The 21,598-nt window shown below is 38.5% G+C and overlaps 1 protein-coding gene across 2 annotated transcripts in view; it reads left to right on the forward strand.

Annotated features, from left to right (window-relative positions):
* Positions 1–21,598, forward strand: part of INO80 (INO80 complex ATPase subunit) — a 68,604-nt gene that overhangs the window by 6,996 nt on the left and 40,010 nt on the right. The window contains exons 2-18 of one of the 2 annotated variants that reach the window (XM_051791867.1): positions 1,183–1,368; positions 2,648–2,814; positions 2,910–2,977; positions 6,199–6,360; positions 7,977–8,097; positions 9,396–9,610; positions 10,644–10,697; positions 12,340–12,543; positions 13,043–13,238; positions 13,441–13,508; positions 13,836–14,045; positions 14,629–14,709; positions 15,838–15,933; positions 18,481–18,540; positions 19,109–19,251; positions 20,327–20,411; positions 20,917–21,034. In XM_051791867.1, the coding sequence (XP_051647827.1) occupies positions 1,226–1,368; positions 2,648–2,814; positions 2,910–2,977; positions 6,199–6,360; positions 7,977–8,097; positions 9,396–9,610; positions 10,644–10,697; positions 12,340–12,543; positions 13,043–13,238; positions 13,441–13,508; positions 13,836–14,045; positions 14,629–14,709; positions 15,838–15,933; positions 18,481–18,540; positions 19,109–19,251; positions 20,327–20,411; positions 20,917–21,034 (2,191 nt within the window). In that variant the 5' untranslated portion in view covers positions 1,183–1,225. The remainder of the gene's footprint in view (positions 1–1,182; positions 1,369–2,647; positions 2,815–2,909; positions 2,978–6,198; positions 6,361–7,976; positions 8,098–9,395; positions 9,611–10,643; positions 10,698–12,339; positions 12,544–13,042; positions 13,239–13,440; positions 13,509–13,835; positions 14,046–14,628; positions 14,710–15,837; positions 15,934–18,480; positions 18,541–19,108; positions 19,252–20,326; positions 20,412–20,916; positions 21,035–21,598) is intronic. The other variant, XM_051791868.1, reaches the window with a different exon arrangement.

The raw sequence follows: 21,598 nt of genomic DNA on the forward strand, positions 1-21,598 counted from the left end.
GGGTTGGAACTAGATGTTCTCTAAGGTCCTTTCCAACCTAAACCCTTCTATAATTTTTGTTCTCCACTGGAAGTAAAAGCTTAAGGCGTTTATTTATTATTAAATATTATAATATTTAGGATACTGACAGCACTTTCATTTATACAGTAACAACTGTGGATTTGGAAATAATTTATCTTTCTCACTATTATTATAATGATGATGGCATCTTTTGTAATTGAAGAAAAGTAAAATTCAAGTTGACAGAGCTATTACTGTAACAGTTGTTATGACATCCTTTGTAGCTGGAAAAGTAAACTGCAGTTGACAGAGCAATAAAATGTTTTGATAGCTTTGTTTTTAAAGTATGTATTATGCAAATATTGCAGGGGAATGTGTTTGGGTTTATTAAGAATTTTAAACAGTGAGAACAAATAAATGAAAATCAGGCAGACGATTTTTATTATTGAAAAAACATAAAGCTAGAATATATCCTGAATTTGTAAATATTAAAAAGTATGTAGTAAATTGCTAATTATGTTTTACTTTTTCTTTAATAAAATAAGAGTTGAATTTTAGAATGCAAAAGGGTTTTTTTGTCAAGTATTTGTAGCTTGTTTGCCAACAGGTAACAACTTTGGGTGCTGTAAGAGTAATGTTGCTTTAAGGTAAAGGAGAAGTCTTACAAGTATTCAGTAGACTAGCTGTGAACTGAATGGTAAAAGCAACAGAAGAACAGTATTTTCAGTAGTTCTTTCTTTTTGGAGTAAGTTTATGTATATTTATTTATATATATCTCTGCCCTCTGTTCAGAGTTAAGCGTGTTATCTGTAATAGTGATGAAAGTTTACTGTAGATGCTTAAGGACTGGCTTCATAGGACTCTGCGTTTCTACGTCACCACTTGGATTATCATACTAGGTCAATACAGTGCTCGTTCCCATTAAACAGCATCCACAGAGTCATAAAAAAGAAACCTAAGAATTTAGTTTTTGGCTGTGGTAATATTGTGTTGGAAAGTTGAGCGGGAATTTGTTTACTATACCTATTAACGGCAACCTAAGCTTTTGCCCAGAACTACCTCAGTTCTGCATTCTGTGAGATATTAGCATTTGGTGCAGCATTGAGTAGATTTGCCTGCTCACCAAGTTGATTCCTTTTAGAGGAGGCAGTGATGATAATGACTCTTGTTTCTTTTTAACAGCAGTGTGTTCAGAGGCACCTGTGCATGAGGAAAAGTTTGTTCTATGGCTTCAGAGCTGGGTGCCAGGGAGGATGGCAGCTGCTCAGAGCTGGCAAAACCTCTCTATCTGCAATACCTGGAGAAAGCTCTGCAACTGGATCAGTTTTTACGACAGACATCTGCCATCTTTAACAGGAGTATATCCAGGTACCAAAAGCTTTTCCATTTTCCCTTGAGAATACCAAGGAAAGACAAGCATTTTTTTTTACGTTGTTCCCAGACAACACAGTTTTAAGAATTTAGTAGTGACTTGTTAATTATAAACTCTTCTTTGAAGAAGGAGAGGTCAACTTGGATTGTTCAGCCTAGAAAAGAGGAGATGTAAGAAATACTATTAAATTTACTGGTAAATCCATGATTGTCTCCAAGTTCTGAAACAAAGCTTTTCTGATCTCTTCTCTCTGGACCAGTGACAGGACCAAAGGGAGTGGCATGAAACTGTGATGGGGCGTGTTTAGGTTGGATATTAGGAAAAGGTTCTTCACCCAGAGGATGGCTAGAACAGGCTTCCCAGGGAAGTGGTCATGGCACCAAACCTGACAGAGTTCAAGAAGAATTTGAATAATGTTCTCAGATACATGGTGTGATTCTTGAGGTGATTCTGTGCAGGGCCAGGAGTTGGACTTTGACAATCCTTGTGGGTCCCTTCCAACTCGGGTTGGAATACTATGATTGTATAAAAGATTTTGGACTGTGGTTCTCTTAGTGCACACTGGTAATCCATTGTGTTACCAGCCCATGTACAAACTAGCACAAATGTTTTAAAGATCTTTTTTGTAAGTAAGTGACCAAAACTTTCTTTGTCTGCAAAAAGTAGGATGAGGAAGCACTAAGTTGATTTTCAGGGACACTTATGGCCTGTAGCCATAAATAAAATGCAAAGACTGATGCAGAATTTATTTGCACATAAGTTGTCGCATTAAGAAGTGAGTCATCAAGGTATGTTCGTTTCTGTCCCAAAACAATAACATGTTTAATTTAATCACTTTTTTGGAGTTGTCAAGTTACAGAACTGATAACTGCATGGGCAACGGGTAACAGGTATGTTTACAAGCATGTAATAAGATCCACACGAGAATTGGGAAAAGTGTAGCTTTACATCTACATGCGAGGATGACAATATTGTGCTTCAGTTTGACTTGATATTAGTTTCTTGCTTAGTTCGTGCTTCTTATTAGATACCTTGTAAAGGTTTCTATCACTGGAGGTGCGGGTTGATCGTATAACCAGGCTAGTTTGATGATTAACTGTTACTGAGGCGTTAGTGGGAAATTATTAACAGCAACATGTCTAATGTGTAAAATTACATCTGAAGCTGTCTCAATTCTCAAACCTTTAGACAAGGGAGATGTAAGAAAGTTGCATGGGCATCTTCTCTTTTGAATATTTTCCTTTCGTTGTCACTATATTACGTATCTTTTTGCAGCGATGAAAGTGAAGATGGATTGGATGACAGTCCTTTGCTGCCTCAGTCTGGGGATCCCCTGATGCAAGTTAAGGAAGAGCCTACAAACTCATTGCTTGGGGAGTCGTCTGGAGCAGGGAATTCTGGAATGCTGAACGCACATTCCCTGAATGGGGTACTGCAGCCAGGTAGGCATGCACTAGGTTGAATGTCTGCTTTCTTTGTGTTTAGCTGGGAACGACATTATTTCTTAAGGACTTTATTTTTATTTTTAATTTAACAGAATCAAAGTCTGAAAAAGGGAGCTTGTATAACTTTTCCAAACTGAAGAAAAGCAGAAAGTGGCTGAAGGTAAGAATACTGGAAAGAAATGCAGCTATTGTGGAATCTATGAACAAAGTTACCCACCCAAGGGTACTGAGAGAGCTGGCAGAAGTGCTCACCGAGCCGCTTTCAGTCATCTGCCAGCAGCCCCAGTTTACCAGGGAGGCCCTAGTTGATTGAATGTTAGCAAATGTGATGCCCATCTGCAAGAAAAGCTGGCGGAAGGATCCGGGGAACTACAACCCTGTCAGCCTGACCTCAGTGCCATGAAAGTAGGTTATAGAGCAGATCATCCTGAGTGCCATCACACAGCATGTACAGGATAAGCAGAGAATCAGGTGCAGCAAGCATGAATTTATGAATATCAGGTCCTGCTTGACCAACCTGCTCATCTTCTATGACAAGGTGACCTGCTTAGTGGATGAGGGAAAGGCTGTGAATGTTGTCTACCTAGACTTCGGTAAAGCCTTTGACACCATTTCCCAAAGCGCTGTCCTGGGCAAACTGACTGCTCATGGCTTGGACTGGGTACACTGTTCACTGGATAAAAAACTGTCTGAATGGCCAGGCTCAGAGAGTGATGGAGTGAAATTCAACTGGTGGCCAGTCACTAGTGGTTTTCCCCAGGGCTCGGTATTGAGCCAGGTCCTATTTAATATGTTCATCAATGGTCTGAACAAGAGGATCGAGTCGGTTTATCCCCTCAGTCAGTTAGCAGTCAACACCAAGTTGGGTGGGAATGTTGATCTTCTGGAGGGTAGGAAGGCTCTGCAGAGGAATCTGAACAGGCTGGATTGATGGGTCAAGGCCAGTTGTATGAAGTTCAACAAGGCAAAGTGTCCAGTCCTGCCTTTGGGTCACAACAACCCCAGGCATTGTTACAGGCTGGGGGATGAGTGGCTGGAAAGCTGCCCAGGTGGAAAAGGACTTGGGGGTGCTGGTCGACAGCAGCTGAACATGAGCCAGCAGTGTGTCCAGGTGGCCAAGAAGGCCAATGGTGTCCTGGCTTGTATCAGAAATAGTGTGGCCAGCAGGACCAGGGCAGTGATTGTCCCCCTGTACTCAGCACTGATGAGGCCACACTCAAATACTGTGTTCAGTTTTGGTCCCCTCACTACAAGAAGGACATTGAGGTGCTGGAGCATTTCCAGAGAAAGGCAATGGAGCCGGTGAAGGGTCTGGAGCAAAAGTCTCATGAGGAGCGGCTGAGGGAGCTGGGGTTGTTTAGCCTGGAGAAAAGGAGACTCAGGGGAGACCTTATCACTCTCTGCAACTTCCTGAAAGGAGGTTGTAGTGAGGTGAGGATCAGTCTCTTCTCCCAAATAACAAGCAACAGGACAAGAGGAAATGGCCTCAAGTTGTGCCAGGGAAGTTTTAGATTGGATATTAGGAAAAATTTCTTCACTGGAGGGGTGGTCAGGCATTGGAACAGGCTGCCCAGGGAAGTGTTGGAATCACCATCCCTGAAAGTATTCAAAAGGCATGTGGATGTGGTACTTGGTAGCATGGTTTAGTGATGTCCTTGGCAGTGAGTATACATTCAGAACTTGAATTAATTTTAGTGCACTATCCAAATTAAAATGATCTATTATGAAATGTATTAAATGGAGATTTGGGACTCAACTGATTTTTCTTAAGTTGAACTCAGTACCAGGTCTCAATGAGGATGAAAGAAGAGTGGAATGTAGGCTTTATGCTGTCTTTGCATTTTCATTGTACTGTAGCCTTCTGTAGTTAGCAAAAATGTTTTGCCAGGAGGTCAAACAAGAGCCAAACCTGCTGCAGCTGATACAGTAGAAGTAGTAGAATACCAGGACAAACTACAAATGAGGTAGGAAAGGACCTGCAACCATACGTAACAAAATGCCCCTACCGGTATCCTGGCTTTTCTCACTGCTGCTTTTCTGAGACCACAAGCAGACAAAGTGGACTAAAATGACTTAACTATCACCAAACTTAGAGAACTAACTACCTCCCCCCAAATCAGTTGGAGTGAGTCCAGAGGAAGGCCACCAAGTTGATCAGAGGGATGGAACACCTTTCCTATAAAGGAAGACTGAGAGAATTGGGATTGTTCAGCCTGGAAAAGAGATGGCTTTGGGGTGACCTAATTGCAGCCTTCCAGTACTTGAAGGGAAAGAAAAAGAAAAGATGGAGCAAGATTGTTTACAAGAGCATGTAGTGACAGGACAAGGGGGAATGGGTTCAAATTGAAAGACAGTAGGTTTAGATTAGTTATTAGGGGAAAATTCTGTCCTGTGAGGATGGTGAGGCACTGGAACTGGTTGCCCAGGGAAGTTGTGGATGCCCCATTCCTGGAGGTGTTCAAGACCAGGCTGGCTGGAGCTCTGAACAGCCTGGTCTAGTTGAAGGTGTCCCTGCCCACAGTAGCAGGGTTGGAACTCCATGATCTTCAAGGTCCCCTTCCAACCTGTGTTGGGTTGACCTTGGCTGATTGCCAGGTGCCCACCAAGCCTCTCTATCACTTCCCCTTCTCCAGACAGGGGAGAGAGAATAAGATGGAAAACAACTCTTAGGCTGAGATAAGGCAGTTTGCTAAAGTAAAAGCAATAGTTTGTGCGTGCACAGAGGAAAATAACAGTTTATTCTCTACTTCCCATTGGCAAGCAATTCCCAGCCACTTCCTGGGAAGCAGGACTTCAGCACACCTAGTAGTTGCTCAGAAGGCAAACATTGTAAATAACAAATGCCCCTCATTTCTCCTCCTTTCCCTAGCTTTTATATCTGAGCTGACTTCATATGATATGGAATATCCTTTTGGTTAGTTTGGGTCAGCTGACCTGCTTTAGTCCTCTCCCAGGATCTTGCCCTCGATGGGGGGAGAGGAACGTTGAGAGACTCTGCCGATGCTGTGCCAGCACTGCTCAGCAGCAGCCAAAACACTGGTGTGTTATCAACACCTTTCCAGCTACCAGTGCAGAGCACAGCACGGTGAAGGTTGCTACGGGGAAATGAGCTCCATCTCAGCCAGACCCATTACGCAACCCAAACCACTCTATGATTCTGCAGTCACAAAATGTGTATTGGATTCACTGCTATGCAATACTGCACCTCAGAAAACTGTTTTCCATTTGAGTAATTTTAGATTAAAGACAAACGCGAAGTTTTGTTGTTGAGCCAGACCCACACCCTTTTATTAAGTAAAGGCTCAAGGGTGTTTTGCATAAGTAAGCAATTCAGTACAGGGACTTGTGATAGTTAAATTAATTCCTGTTTATTCTTATTAGAGTATCCTTCTGAGTGATGACTCCAGTGACACAGATTCACCAAGTGATGAGGATGGAGAGGATGAAGAAGAATTTTCCCTTTCAAGGGAGGAACTTCACAATATGCTGCGATTACACAAATATAAGAAATTGCATCAAATTAAATATAGCAAAGACAAGGAGGTAAAAATCCAGAATTTGTCCTTTAACTGCCTTATTTTAATTGCTCTTACATTTTTATCAAAACTCATAATATTTTGTGGACTGGAAAATACCCTGTTGTTTGGTAGACTGTAACTGTCTAAAGTTAGTTTCAGACAAGGTTCAGTTAATTAATTACATACGGAATGAAAGGCTGTTGATGCCTCATGCTGCCAGTCTGTCAGTAATGTATGTAGCTAGTACTGGCACATGTGTGGCATATAGCTTCCAAAGTGCTCTGTCCCACTCACTAGAGCAACTATAAGGGTTTAGGATGCAAGATTTGAAAGAGAGTGCCTAGTTTTCTACGTTGTTGTTTGCTGTCCTGATTTGGGGTTTTACTTGATTCTCTTTCTTTTTTACCTTTTTTTAAGTTTTGGATTTTCTGCTTACCTTCTTAGAAGAAAATAGTCTGCCACATTTCTGCATTTTTCTTAATATTAGGCCAGATTCTATGACTGTTTTGATTCTACTAATCTATTTCTTCAAATTACAAGGGATTTTGCAGAAGTTTTCACTGCTGTTTTGAATTGCAGCAGAAAGTATCCTCAGATGAAGGAAGTAATCCTATTCTGTTATCAGAGGATGTGTCTGAAGTTAAAATTTGTCTTCTTGATTTATATTTCTTTGAAATTTCTCCAGAAAAGTGAATAAGTATTTTCCCACGCAGGTCTTTACTTCTGTCCACTTCTTTCCTTTGTTTACTTGTAAAGTTCTCGAGATTTATGTTAATTCCTTGGAATATTACATAACTACACGAATATTCATACACCTAATTTTTACCCAGGTCATAACTTTTGTTAGATGTTACACAAATATTTATTTTCAGACTAGTAAGAAATAATATCCAGTGAAAATAACCAGTGTATTGTCAGACCAGCAGTACACAGTCATGAGGGGGGAAAACACATCTGTCCAAAAAAGTTTCTTTATGCTGGTCGTCTCACCTTTCAAAAATATTTTATTAACTCAAAAGTATGCTGAGGTTTTAAATAGTTAATTTCTGAGTGATAGTGTCTTTAATTTGCCTGTTTATGTGTAACCTGTGTGTAGTTCTTCAATGCTTCAGCTGAATAATGATGGGAATATACTGACTTTTTTGATCATTTAGAGGAAAAAATGCTGAGGCAGCTATATTTTTACTTGACAGTCTGGGTCTTCAAGTTGTTTGTCCTTGTGGATATCTTTTAAATGCCTTTTTCCTAAACCTGCTCTTTTTCATCCTTTGGAATTATAACGTAGAACATGTATGTAATTTGGGAATGTGGGCAAAACAAATAGTAGGTCCATATTTGGATCTCTTCATGTAGTGTGTTGTCTTGCTGAGCAGCACCCATATGGAAAAGACAGCAGTATGTTTTGAAAGTGTAAACTTCACTGTCCACTCTTCCCTCTTACTTTACTGGGTGGGCTTGGTTCCCTGTGCAGAACTTGGAGGCTACCTCTGGGAGCAGTGGTTTTACTTTGGGCACTGTGTGATATCTGATAACAAATGAAAAATATGGAGAAATGGATGTTTCCTGATCTCTTATTTATGTTCAAGATGTGAACTTGTTCTCTGGCTGTCTCTGTTAGCTGCTCACTTTCATACCCTTCAGTTGCAGCAGTATCAGTACTACAGCGCAGGGCTGCTGTCCACCCACGACCCTTACTATGAGCAGCAGCGCCACCTGCTAGGGCCCAAGAAAAAGAAGTTTAAAGAAGAGAAAAAAATAAAAGGTAAAGTCACTAACCTGGTGGTTTTCAGTGGTTTTTAAAGGGCTACTCTGATTTAACTTCTTTCCTATGCTATTTCCTTTGAATAAACATAAATATTAAAAACTTGAGGGTTTTGCATGGAAATACCAAGTTCTGCCAAAGGAAAAAATCTTCAGAAAATACTGTGCTTTATCATGTGGCTTCTTGAAAGGTAGGGTGGAAAAAAAAGGGGTGTGACTGGAGAGTTCACGGGTTAAGATATTCTTTGTGGACCTCTGAATATAGAATGAAGGAGTTATGCAGTAGATATCTTATAGCTATATTCATTACTTCAGAATCCATAAGCACTGTTTTATAGCATGGTCCATTTACTCAAGAGTTTTTTGAAAACACAGTAGTTCCTGGTAAAATGTAAGGACTTACCCAGTACCTGCTGCAGTTATTCCGGAATATGTAATTCTAGTGAACAAGAAGTTACAGGGAGTGAAAGGGTTTGCTGGAAATTAGAGGGAACTTGGAATTGATGTCCAGTGTGAGTTAAAATAGAATTATATCTGTGACATACCAGCTGGAGTTTCTCAGATGCACGTTTACCAGGAAGTACAGTTTCCTTTCTTGTTCAAGCTGACAGCAGTTGTAAATCTGTAAGGAAGCAGAAAGAGAAGTCTATGAACTGATAGTGTAAGGTGAACTCTCTCTAGTGCAAGTACTTAAATTTGAACTGTATTTTAAGGAGGTTATTTTGGGCTTCCTTCCTCTTTATTTGCAAGTTCCTTTAACTGTGGTGGTTTTTTTCTCCACTAATCTTGCAGCATCCATAATTTTGTGTACTCACAGAGAATATTTTTAATATTTGATACCGGTATGAATTGCCTCTGAAAGCTGGTATCTGTAATACAAGACAACGTGCCAATATCTTTCAACTCCTGAGAAATTTGCTTTGAGACTTATTGTACTAAATGCTAGTGTTGTTACCTTTAAATGTCTTACCTTTACATGTCTTTAAGTAGAATTTTAGCACAAAGCAAGAGAAATTGCAGCAGGTCCTAGACATTTTAATGCTTAATGTTTTCCTGGGTGGAAGTAATTGCATTTCACCCCTCTATTAAATAAGAAAATCTTTCCATTCTAGAGTAGTGAGGAAATATCTAATAGAATAAATGAATGCTCCCAGAATTGGCAAACATGGATAAGCTTGGCTTCTTTGTTAGTTCCACATATAAATTGACTAGGATAGTTTACTCAGGAAAGATACCTGACTAAGTGTGTCTCAAAAATAGAAAAAGAAGTGTATTTTTATGATCATTGTTGCCATGCAGGCAAGTTGAAAAAAGTAAAGAAAAAGAGGAGACGGGATGAAGAACTCTCTTCAGAGGAGTCACCACGACGCCACCATCACCAGACCAAAGTTTTTGCCAAGTTTTCTCATGATACGCCACCACCTGGGTCCAAGAAGAAGCATTTGTCTATTGAGCAGCTTAATGCACGTCGACGGAAAGTGTGGCTTACCATTGTTAAAAAGGAGTTGCCAAAGGTAAGCTTGGCTAATTGCACTACATCAGTGATCATATCAAGAAAGTGAAACAGAAAATTAATTTAGTGGGAAGTTGACACTTGTTAAAACAGAATAAAGTAAGACCTGATTTTTCCGGTGGTCATTAGTGACCTAACTGGTATTCTCTAATCCATAAGCAAAGTGTAACTCAGATTCCTTATTACCAGTGATACCTGAATGGATCATGCAGTGCTTTGCCATGGCTGTTCAGTCCTTTTCAATGAAAAGTATGGTAAACTTCAGCAGGTACTCATACTAATCTACAGGATGGCAGTGTAAGGCAAACCAATATCTAGGTTTACCATAAAGTTCAGGAAAGGAATGTTTCGATCATTATAGCATGTGTGTTTTTCAGAACTTATTTCAGAAACAGTCTAGGGAAAAGTGTTTGTATCATTTGCAGGACAAGCTTCAGGCATGTTTAAAAGAGAAAACTTGGGTTCACTGTTACTAGTTTTCTGAGATGATCAGAGTGGACCTTAGAACCTGCTTTTGGAGTTCACAGTTAGCAGACTTTGAATTCTAGGACGTTTAAAACAAGTGATGGCTGAATCATCCTTTGTGATCTTAAAAGCCAAACAAAGGATATGTGCAGTTTGGTACACCATATTTTTTCAGAAGACTGATTTTGGTCATGTGAAGAACATCAGATCTGCATTAATTCTTAACATCTCTAGGAAACAGTGGAAAATGTTGTTTACTTCAGTGATAACAGTGAAGTAGGAGAACCCTGCTTTGCAATAATAATAATTAAAGAAACTACTGAGAAAAAGGAGGTGTTTTGCATGCTTTCTTCAGGATTTGGAATACATTAATGTATGCCTTCAGTAATTTAAAGATGAAAAGCTGTTTCAGTCAAAATGAAGAATACTTGCAGTACCTATACCCAATTATACAATAGTGTGCATGGCTGTGGTTGGCACATGTACCTGCCGAAGCCTGGTTAGTGACCTTTTAAAATCCTGTGCAGCCATTACCCTTTAACTAATTTAAAGATGGTATTGTTTTACAGGCATACAAACAGAAAGCTTCAGCCCGCAACCTTTTCCTAACCAACAGCAAAAAGGTAGGTGGTGTTTTGTTTTATACTGTTATTTGTGCTGGATGTAATAAGCAAACTGTAACCTCTTTATGTTTCTTCTGTTTCTCACAATACTGACTGGAGTAGCAGAGGAGTATAGGAGAAAGCACTGTATACAAGTTCTTTGTCGTTTAGTATAAGGCTTTTCGTTTTTTAGGTGTGTGATTTTGGCATGTTTCATAAGCAGCAGATGAAACAAGCCATGTGAGGTTTTTTCGTGAGATATGCTTGGCTTTTGTGAGATTTAGTTTGTACATTTCAAATTTACTAATATTTGATACTAAAAATTAGTGACTTTGATACGCTCTGACTTTATAGCTGCCCAAATAACCACTGTCTAGAACTTGCTGGTTTAACCATTCTTATTTAAGTCTAAGGGGCTCTTGGAATATTGTGATAATTTACATAAATATATACAGGACCTGAGATTAAAAATAGAGCAGTTTTCTGCTTAAGTGATTGCAAAAGCAATTCATCTCCTCATCAGAGTCTTCCCTGACAAGTGGCAATGTTTCTACCTAGAAAACTTTACTTATGAACATTTGGTAATAGCTTTCAGAGCATTTTTCAAGTGTTACACCCAAGTGTCTGGTTCATTTATGTGGCTAATGAAACGGTAATGAAATAGGACTCAGAATTGTTGGAGGCAATGTAATGTAGGACAAAGGTAATGTAGGAAATTTTCTCTTCTGTATATGCATTATCAAAAAAGGGTGCATTTTCTGTCTAAGGGATGCAGAAAACAGGACCTGCTTGGGTATGTTTAAGAAACTTTGCTGTAGGTAGGTTCTCTCCTGTGGTCCCCCTTAACTAGCAGGTAACTGGTTTTCTTTGGATCTCTGCCCAGATAAGCTGTGAGTATTGTATTTGTAGGTATCATAAATGACATTTTAGCAAACGAGTGATCATAGAATAATTAAGGTTGGAAGAGACCTTTAAGATTATCAAGTCCAACCATGAAATGCAGCAGACTTAAAGGTTTTGAAATTCCACTTTTTTTAATTTGTTTTTGTTTTGTTTTATGATTTGAAATCTGTATGTTAGAATTTTTGATGTGCAAACTTTAGTGAAGGAAAAAAAACCTGGCACAAACATCAAACCCAGCAATTTTGACAATGACATTGATTTACTTATACTAGAACAAAAAATGACATTCTACTATGCTTCTTCATGAAATGGGAAAATTGTAGAATACTCTCTCACTTTTCTGTGTATTACTATGAACAGGATTGTGTTCTACCAATAGTGCTATTGCAGCAGCCTTATTAAAAAGTGAGAAAATAACCACAGAAAAGTGTCAAGAAACAAGTGAGTCAGAGTTGCAGGCAGGCCATGAATTCTGTTCTCCTGAGTTCCTTTCAAGGGCCCACTCACCAGATCAGTCTTTTAAATCCTATGCCATGCTGAAGCTGTCTTCAGATTTTGTCTTCTCCACCATCTTGTTATTTTTTGGAAGTTCATATTCTTTCATGTCATTTTGGAAGCATTACTGCTGAGTAAAGTATCACAGTTTTTTCTCTTCTGAAGGATCAGACTTGGTTATAATTAAATTTGATGATGTTTATTGCTGGCTTTCTCTAAAATCTGCCCATTTTATCACTGTTCCCAAAATCTTATTTCTTTCTAGCTTGCCCATCAGTGCATGAGGGAGGTACGTCGAGCCGCTATCCAAGCCCAGAAAAACTGTAAGGAAACTCTACCACGAGCGCGTCGTCTTACCAAGGAGATGCTTCTCTATTGGAAAAAGTATGAAAAGGTGGAAAAAGAACATCGCAAGCGAGCTGAGAAGGAGGCTCTGGAGCAACGCAAGCTGGATGAGGAGATGAGAGAGGTACAGCAAAATCACAGATTGCTGATAATTAATCTACTGAGGAGACACAGAAGTGAACGGATTATTTGAGTTACTAAATCCAGGCTGTGAAATTCAGTTATTTGTTCAGTTTCAGCACCATTCCACATATTTCTTCTGCTATCTTATTTTTCTTTAGGTAATTCTTCTAGTTAGTGAGAGGTGATTAAAAAAACCCCTTCTGCTTAAATTCTTTACAAGTGAGTGAAATGGAGGAAGGAATTAGAGAAGCAGTGTGTGTCTCTCAGACATACATAGCTCAGTGTTAGTAAGGGCCAGCCTTTTGTGATGGTTTGTACGTGATTCTGGGTCCAGCAGCAAGACGCTTTTTCATTTACATTGACATGCATAACATAATTTAGATAGATTAGTTGTTGATATTTTAGTAGATGAAATTTTTTTCTTTGTATATTTTAAATATTAAACTCTTGTCCTGGTTTTTTTTCCCTTCATCTGGTTTTTGTAAATGCTGTTCTCTTAGGCAAAGAGGCAGCAGCGAAAACTTAACTTCCTGATCACACAAACTGAATTATATGCCCATTTTATGAGTCGTAAAAGAGATATTGGACATGATGGAATACAGGAGGAAATCCTACGCAAACTGGAAGACAGCTCTACCCAAAGGCAGATTGATATTGGTGGAGGGGTAGTGGTCAACATCACCCAAGAAGATTATGGTAAGCGATTTGTCTGCAGTCCTTTCTTTGCATTCTTTTGAAATTTACTGTACCCTGGGTGTTAGTGTGCAAACTTAACAATTTCAGGCACAAAATCCTTCTGTGCAAGAAGGATTACACTACTGTAATTACTGGAATTTATCTGTGTGTTTATTTGGGTGGTTACTGCTGCAGAGCTCTGACATGGGTATGTTGTTTTCAGATAGTAACTATTACAAGGCCCAAGCTCTGAAGAATGCTGAGGATGCTTACCAGATTCATCAGGCCCGGGTATGTATTTTTTGGATCCATGAAGTATAAGAGAAAGCAAACTAATTGGTAGAGGCTAGAGAACCAAGATCTTTCACAGCAGCCAAGTCAAGTAGGTTTGTTTAGTCCTGGGTGCCAGATTTGAATTTCAAATTTCCACTGCCACTCTCTGTGCTAAACAAGTAGAAAGTCAGAATATAAAGATTTGGGCACAGGAACAGTCTCATTTTCTCTTAGTTTCTGGCAGGCATCCTTTGTCTTAATGGGAATTGTAAAGCATTTTACTATACAGTTTCTTGATAAGTTAAAATGTTCATCATCTTACGCATATTTCCTGTTCCTGTTTAGACCAGATCATTTGATGAAGATGCAAAGGAGAGCCGGGCAGCTGCTTTGCGGGCTGCTAACAAGTCCGGTACTGGCTTTGGAGAGAGCTACAGTTTAGCAAACCCTTCTATCCGAGCAGGAGAAGATATTCCACAGCCTACCATTTTCAATGGAAAACTGAAAGGTTACCAACTGAAAGGCATGAATTGGCTGGCCAACCTCTATGAGCAGGTATCTCAATACATCTTGCAAATTTTTATAACTTCTAGGATTATTTAAGTCATTAGAGTAAACTTGGCCAAAAGAATGTACTGGTTTTAAAAGCAGACTGCATATAGTCAATCTTTAATGTCTTTAGAAGAAAGGAAAATATTATTTAGGCCACATACCAGTAATCTTGAATATTTAGGAAATAACTGTGAATGAGACATTGAGTTCAGTATTCTTTTTGTGGTTTTTACAACTGTTTATCACTTAGAGCGTACACTGAGGAGTCTTTTGCTGCTTGGATTTGCATACTGTTTCAGGCTTGGGTCAGCTGGTAAACTGCAGGCAATCTTGTCCTTGTGAGTGTGTCTAGTTCACAATATGATCACAAAGTGCAGAGAGGCTAAGGGAAAAAATCAGACTGAGAGAAGAATGAAAATGCCTTTGAGATCAATTATCTCTCAGCAGCAGATTTAAGAGATGTTAAAGTGTGTCAGCGTTGTTACAGTGGGGCTGTTCCCACTAAATTCAGTGGCATCCATTCTGTTAGTTCTTTATGGATTAAAAAGTAGTAAAGTGAAGGTGTTCATTTATGGATCTTTTGCAGGGCATCAATGGCATCCTGGCAGATGAAATGGGTCTGGGTAAAACAGTACAAAGTATTGCTCTCCTTGCACATCTGGCTGAGGTAGGTGGATTATAGCTTATTCCTGGGCAGTATGCTTGATAGAAGATGCATACTTTTCATATGTTGGAAATGAGTTCTAGATTATAAAGCTTCAGTGTTTTAAAAGTAATTTTACACTTTGTTTTCTAGTGGAACCTTTGAAATAGTTATGTGTATCTGTGTGTCTATATAAATAAAACCAGAATTTTCATTTATTCATAGGGTGATATCTTTTCACTTGCACTGCCTTGTGAGAGAACAAGTCATGCACTTGATGGTTCACTGAGTTTTACAGATCAGAGAGCCCAAATTCTGAGCTTCATGGCAATCAGAATGGACTTCTATATTTCAGTGGGGGTTTTTAGGAAGCATAGTGGTTCTTCTTTTCTAGGGCAGACAAGCAAAACAGAAAAAGCAAGCTTACATCTTCATGCAGAAATAAATAGATACATTTCTTTAAAAAAAAAAAGTCGTCTTTGCAATCCAGTCAGTTGCCTTATATAGGAGATATCAGTGAAGTGATACTAAAAGCAGAATTAGCTGCACTAGTGACTAAATGAGAATTGCATGCATTTCTTTATGTTCCTTTTGGTACCAGTTCAGTGGTACTATTGGCCAAATACTGTAAGGGTGTGTAGAGCTGAAGGTTCTTGAGCTCATCTCAAGGAATAACAGATTAGCTTGTCTCCCTGTTGCACTGCAGCTGGAGATTTTTTTGAAGGTTACACAGGGCTTTATTTTTTCTCTCCCTTATGTGGGCCAGCTTCTAACTGCTAATATACTAATGGATCAACTCAGTTATTCACCAGAGGGTATTGTAATGAGTGATGTGGTGGAGCAAAACTTTCCAATGCCCCCTGAAGTTCTTTTCCTCATCAAAATGACAGGGGCTGTTAGTAATGTGAAGGTGACAACTCTCAGAAACAAAGGAGTTTGTTCTGGGAACAACTTTGCTGTTATGAAATAAGTCTTAGTTAAACATTAGATCTGCTCTATTTGATTTTGTATCACCCTGCTGTGCTGGGACAGTTTTGCTATGTTGCATGTAGTTCCCTCTCATGTAGCCGCTGTCATTTAGTAATTGTAAAGCTGTATCAAACCATCTCTATATCCCTTCCCCTCAATTAATTTTTTATGTGTGTGTTCCAGAGAGAGAACATCTGGGGACCATTTTTAATAATTTCACCTGCCTCTACTCTGAACAACTGGCACCAGGAGTTTGCCAGATTTGTACCTAAATTTAAGGTAATAAACATGTGCTGGAAAGTTCTTTCTGTTTTCTCAAGAGCAAACCATTTTGTTCTTTTGAGTTCTTTGTCACATCTGGATGTTTAATCACCTTGGAATTTGAAACTGTGTAATGAGCCCAATACTGATATTTTTTTCCATGATCCTCTTTTTTTCTGGAGTGTTCAATTATCTAAGGCTTAAAAATGTTCTTACTTTAATCACATGATTTTCATTTTGCATCACCTTAAAGACAGCTTCTTGGTGAGGAATTGAAGCAGATCAGCAAGGGGATGTATAGTTTTAATGTGTGGGCCTGTCAGCAGAAGCAGGAATAATATTTCAGTATTATATACTGTCTTTAGGGTTAGAGCTGTATTTTCAGTCGTTCATGTGAATTTGAGTCAGATAAAGATTGTATGTGAACAAACTCTAAACAGGTAAGAGGGAGACAAAATGCAGTTGTTATTACAGAAGAATAGGAGAACCATGGACATAACAGTCAGTAGTCAAGAAAAAGGAAAGAGGTGAGGCACAGAGATAAGAACAAAAAGACTAGAGGAAAACAAATGGAGTTTTTCAGGTGTATTGTGAATGTGAAAACGTAGTAAGTTAGAAAGCAAGGAAACATCAGTTACTGAAAACCGAACTGCTTACCTGTTCTCCAGTGGAAAACATTGGAGTGTTGCAAAGGAAGATTTGAAAAGAAATGTTTACTGCTAAAATAGTGCTGAAATTTTAGAATTAAAGATAGACAAAAGTGTCAGAAGCTTGCAGTTACATCTGCATAGATGTTTAAGTATTTGAGTTGTTAACGTAGTAACATTTGATATGAAGAGGTCTTGATCGAGTTTTTTTTAAACATGTGATTTTCTTTCTTACAGAAAATAGTAGAAGATACTAGTTACAAGTAACTAGTATACCAGTGACATCAGGCTAATTGTTTGATTGTCTTGACTACTTAATAAAGTGTGGGAAAAAAACTTGGAAGTATTGCTATAAGTGATATTTGATTTCTTGATCTGGGGTAGGGCAATATTAAAGGACATACCTTTTACCAAATAGCTTGCTTTGGAGATCCCTGATGGGACTATGTGTTGGTTGTGGCGGTGTATAGGTATCTATATGAGGAGAAGTTGTGCTGGAACACAGTTCAGTACTGGATTATTTGAGTGACTTGTATTTTGGGATAATTTGGCATTACTGAGCCTTCAAATCAACTGATAAAGAAATACAAATACTTGTGTTATTGAAGAGGTACTCAAAAGAAAAAAATCATCTAAAAATAATTTATTCATGTACTTCCATAGCTCAAAATAATAGGGGCCCTTGATTAGAAACCTTCAGAGCAGTTGGCATTCTGTCTACTTTCTCTCGTTTCCTTTGATCAGTTCATTGTATAGAATAGGCAAGCAACTGTTTATTCTTTTTTCTTCCTGTGAATAAATTACAGAAAATGTTTAAAAAATGCCATCAGGATGCTTGGGAAAAGGTAATTTTCTGTTTTTTTGTTTTAAAACCCAACCTATTTCCATCATTATATAGCTCTTAGGGTTTCTTGCATAACGATGTTTGCCTCATCTGTGGAACAGAACATGTTTTAAAAAGAAGTTTTCTAAACTTATTGTCACATGTTTATAACTTTAATCAATCTTTTTCAACTACTTTTTTTTCTGCTTCTAATCATACAGAAGTGTGTAGCCAATTCTGCTCGTAGTAAATTAGAGTGAATTTATTTCTTCAGGTCCATGGCAGAATATGTAACCTAAAAAACAAATCATTTTTTATCAGTCTGATTTTTTTACAAGCATCCATATTTCAGTATGAAGAATATTCACTTAAAAGCACTTTGGAACCTGTCAGTTTAAGTTACAAGACTTATCACCACCTCAGAAACCAGCATTCCTCCCTTTCGGTCTTTGCTGACTGTAGTCCTTCCGTCAGACAGGAGGTGGCAGTACAGTGTTATTAACCAGTGACAGGAGTCAGCGCTCTGCGAAGATCTGTCCTCAGTAATAGGAGCCATGAAATTTTGAGCTATAAATGGTTTAACAAATTTCTCTGGCTGTAGTGCTTTCTTTTAAAATTCTTCCATTAAATATATCCAGGCCAGATGTTTTAACTTTATCTCAGGTTTTGGAGATCAGTTCTGAAATAGAAAACCAACAGGACAATGGGAGATGTTAAACAGGACAACAAGCCCTCTAGTCCTCGAGGTTTAACTGTAGTAGCTGAGAGTAAACGTCTTTCTGCCATAAGCAAAGTATCATCTTTAATTTTTAGAAAAACCTGGCTAGAAGGTGTAACATGCTGCTGGGCATTTTCAGATTCTCAGCATAGCTTCATCAGGCCTCAAGTTGCTTGATACCTTTGCCTGGAATGCTCTGTTTCGAAGTATTTTTAAATGCTTTCTGATTTTTCTCTGCATTAAGAAAAATAATTTCTCTTTTTGTTGTTTTGCAGAAAGAGGTCTGTCTTTGTCATTTTGTAGAATACAGAGTATAAAGTTCTGGAGCAGGTGTCTTTATTTGAAAATAATGTCTTTCTATTCTTTTACTGTTCCAGGTGTTACCATACTGGGGAAATCCCCATGATAGAAAGGTGATCAGGAAGTTCTGGAGTCAGGTAATACCAGCATGACTTTGTGCAGAGTACACCAGAAACTGTTGCTAACGTCAGCAAGCTAAATGATGTGTGGATGCAGAGTTCAATTTCTTCATCCTTGTAGTAGCGCTTTCATTAAGATAATGAGGTAGAAGGCTTCCCTTGTACTGAAGAGCAATTCATTGCAGTGTGGAGTTCAGCTAAAGAAACTAGAGCTCTGCTAATAAAGCAGGAAGTTTCAGTGTCAAGGACTGTTTATTCTGTTTGAGTAACCTAACTCAGGATGCCCTAATCCAGAATCCCTGCAGGCCTGTCAGATTGTCCCTGATTTAACAACAGCATTTTGTAGGGTTCAGTGCCCAGGTCTTGTCTCACACATTAAAAAGCATCTGAAATTGTTCAGGGACTAATCGGCTGAAGTCCAGGTCCACCAGTTGAATAACTGTGCTGTAATTAATTAAAAAAAGTCAGCTGGGGAAAATGCAGTAATAATGAGAAAAGATTGTAAAACAGAAGTCTGAAATTACAGTGAACTCTGGACAATGTATTTACATTATGTGGATATTTGTTTCTCCCTTTGTGGTTATAGAAGACACTGTATACTCAGGATGCTCCTTTCCACGTGGTAATTACCAGTTATCAGCTGGTAGTACAGGATGTGAAGTATTTCCAGCGAGTGAAGTGGCAGTATATGGTTCTGGATGAAGCACAAGCACTCAAAAGTAGCTCCAGGTAATAAACTAACTGGAAACAAAATCTTCTCTCTGTATCAACCTGTTGTAGGAATATCAAGAGAATGCAAATTATCATGGGGATAGAAGTTAAAACTGACATACGTGAGACCCTGTAAGTGTCTACCGTAGTTCAGTATCTGTATAACTCTTTGACACTGGATTGATCCATTAGGGTTTCTGTATTTAGATTTTCCTTTTCCAAATATGTAAAGTGTAATTAAAAAGTAATTGTGAAGCAGAAGCATGTATGGAGTACAAGACAGTTAAACAAAACAGCGTGAAAATACCGTGTACTTTCTTTCCTGACTACTCACAGAACTCTTCCTGCTGAATGGTCTGTAGTCTTTAGCATATATTGCTTATATTGGCTCCATTAAAAGTGTTTTGATTCCTTATTCAGTGGCACTTCCAGACATGAATGAAGGTCAGAACCCTGTGAAAACTGTTGGCTGCAATAAAGCCCAATCTGTGTCATAAGACTCTATGCCAGAAAGTTTTCTGTTTGTTTTCAAGTAATGGATTTGTCCCTCTTTACTTCTGTAATTGCTTTCCCATAACCTTTGTCCAAGTTGCCACTGTACAGAGTAAGTTCAAGACTGCTTTAGGTGCAGGCTCTTTCTGACCAAAGTCTGTCTCTTCAGCATTCTTTGGAAACCACCCCTCTAAGAGGATTGTAATGTATAGCTCAGCACTCCTGCCACAGTAGCCCGTACACAGGAATTCCTCTTGTAACATCTGAAAAATGCATGACATTCTGATTGAAAATAACAGTTTCTTTTGGGAAGCTAATTATTCTGATTATGACATTTTATTAGTATCCAAGCATTTGTTTTAAAAATTAGTAAAAATATATTTAGATAAATTAAATAAACTGTGCATTTTTTTCACATTTGCAAAAGGCTGCTTCTTCCCGTAGTTGTCTTTTGAAAGACTGGGAAACGGCTGTAATAGTTTTATCCAGTGACCTCCAAAAATCTTTTGAGAAACTTACTGGAAGCAATTGGTCTTAAAAGACCTTATTTTCATATCCTTCTACAGGAGTTTTAATGGTTTTTCTTACTTTTATTTATCAGTGTTCGTTGGAAGATCCTACTGCAGTTCCAGTGTCGAAACAGATTGTTGCTGACTGGAACCCCAATCCAGAACACGATGGCTGAGGTATGTGGGAGCTCACAAGAGTGCGTTTCTCTTTAAAACAAGAATACATACTAAATGTATGTGAGCTACTGAGAAACCTGTTGTATTTGTGTGGTTGTGGGATTATGCTTGTAGCAAACCACTGGCAAACAAGCATGGGATTGTCTCTGGGAGGAAAAATTTGGAAACTTGCCACACATTCAAATAAAAATAAAACTAAAGATATTTGAAGTAATACCTGGATTACAGGATGAAATCTAATTCTAGTGACTTTTCCTTCTGTTGACTGTAGTAATTGTGCTGTGTTTCTCACTGCTTTCTGATGGGGTTTTGTTAAGTTGATATATATGGCATTTTTCAGATGAGGGGGGAAGAGAATGCAGCTGGCTTTTTGTTTCATTTTGCCATGTCACATGATCTAGTAAAGTGATCTTGCTCATGAAGAGCTGCAAGAGTTTGGGATCCCCAATTACCTTGTCCACATAGGATGATTTTTGCTGACCCAATGTTTTCTCCTTTTCTTCAGCTGTGGGCCCTGCTGCATTTTATCATGCCAACGCTGTTTGATTCCCATGAAGAGTTCAATGAGTGGTTTTCTAAGGACATAGAGAGCCATGCAGAGAACAAATCTGCCATTGATGAGAGTGAGTGCAGTGTGTAACTCTTGTAATTTTTATATTAAAAATCTGTTACCTTTTCCAACTAATAATGAATAAACTTTCTCATTTTTTATATGAGAAATGACATCTAAAGTAGGGGGTGCATAATGGGATTGAAATATTACTGGACTGTTGTCCATAGTTTATGTCAAAGTTTGTGTTTCTGATTATAATGTAGCATGTGTAATGAATAGAAAAACATGTAGTGAAAATGTTGATTTGCTACTTGTCTTCAGCCCTTTTCCATACCAAGCACAGAAGAATAAATATATTAAGTAATTTTAAGTTTCTACAGAGCACATTATCTTGGAGATCTCCTGACTGTGTTACAAGCTCTAGACATAATGTCACACAAAGCACTAAATATCTTTTGAGCTCCAGAAGAAAAGCATAAAAATTCTTAAAAAAAAATCTTCACAGTAAATTTTAGGCGATAGTTGTGTAGGACAACCTAGTTAGGTAAAACAGCTGGTTTGTGATTGTAATAGAACACAGTGCAGCTGGGAACTTGTCGCAAAAATAAGGTTTTAAGAATTTTCAAACTCCCAG

Source organism: Manacus candei, unplaced genomic scaffold (genome assembly GCF_025592945.1).
Source record: "Manacus candei isolate 608988 ecotype Guabito, Panama unplaced genomic scaffold, ASM2559294v1 h1tg000033l, whole genome shotgun sequence".
NCBI lineage: Eukaryota > Metazoa > Chordata > Aves > Passeriformes > Pipridae > Manacus > Manacus candei.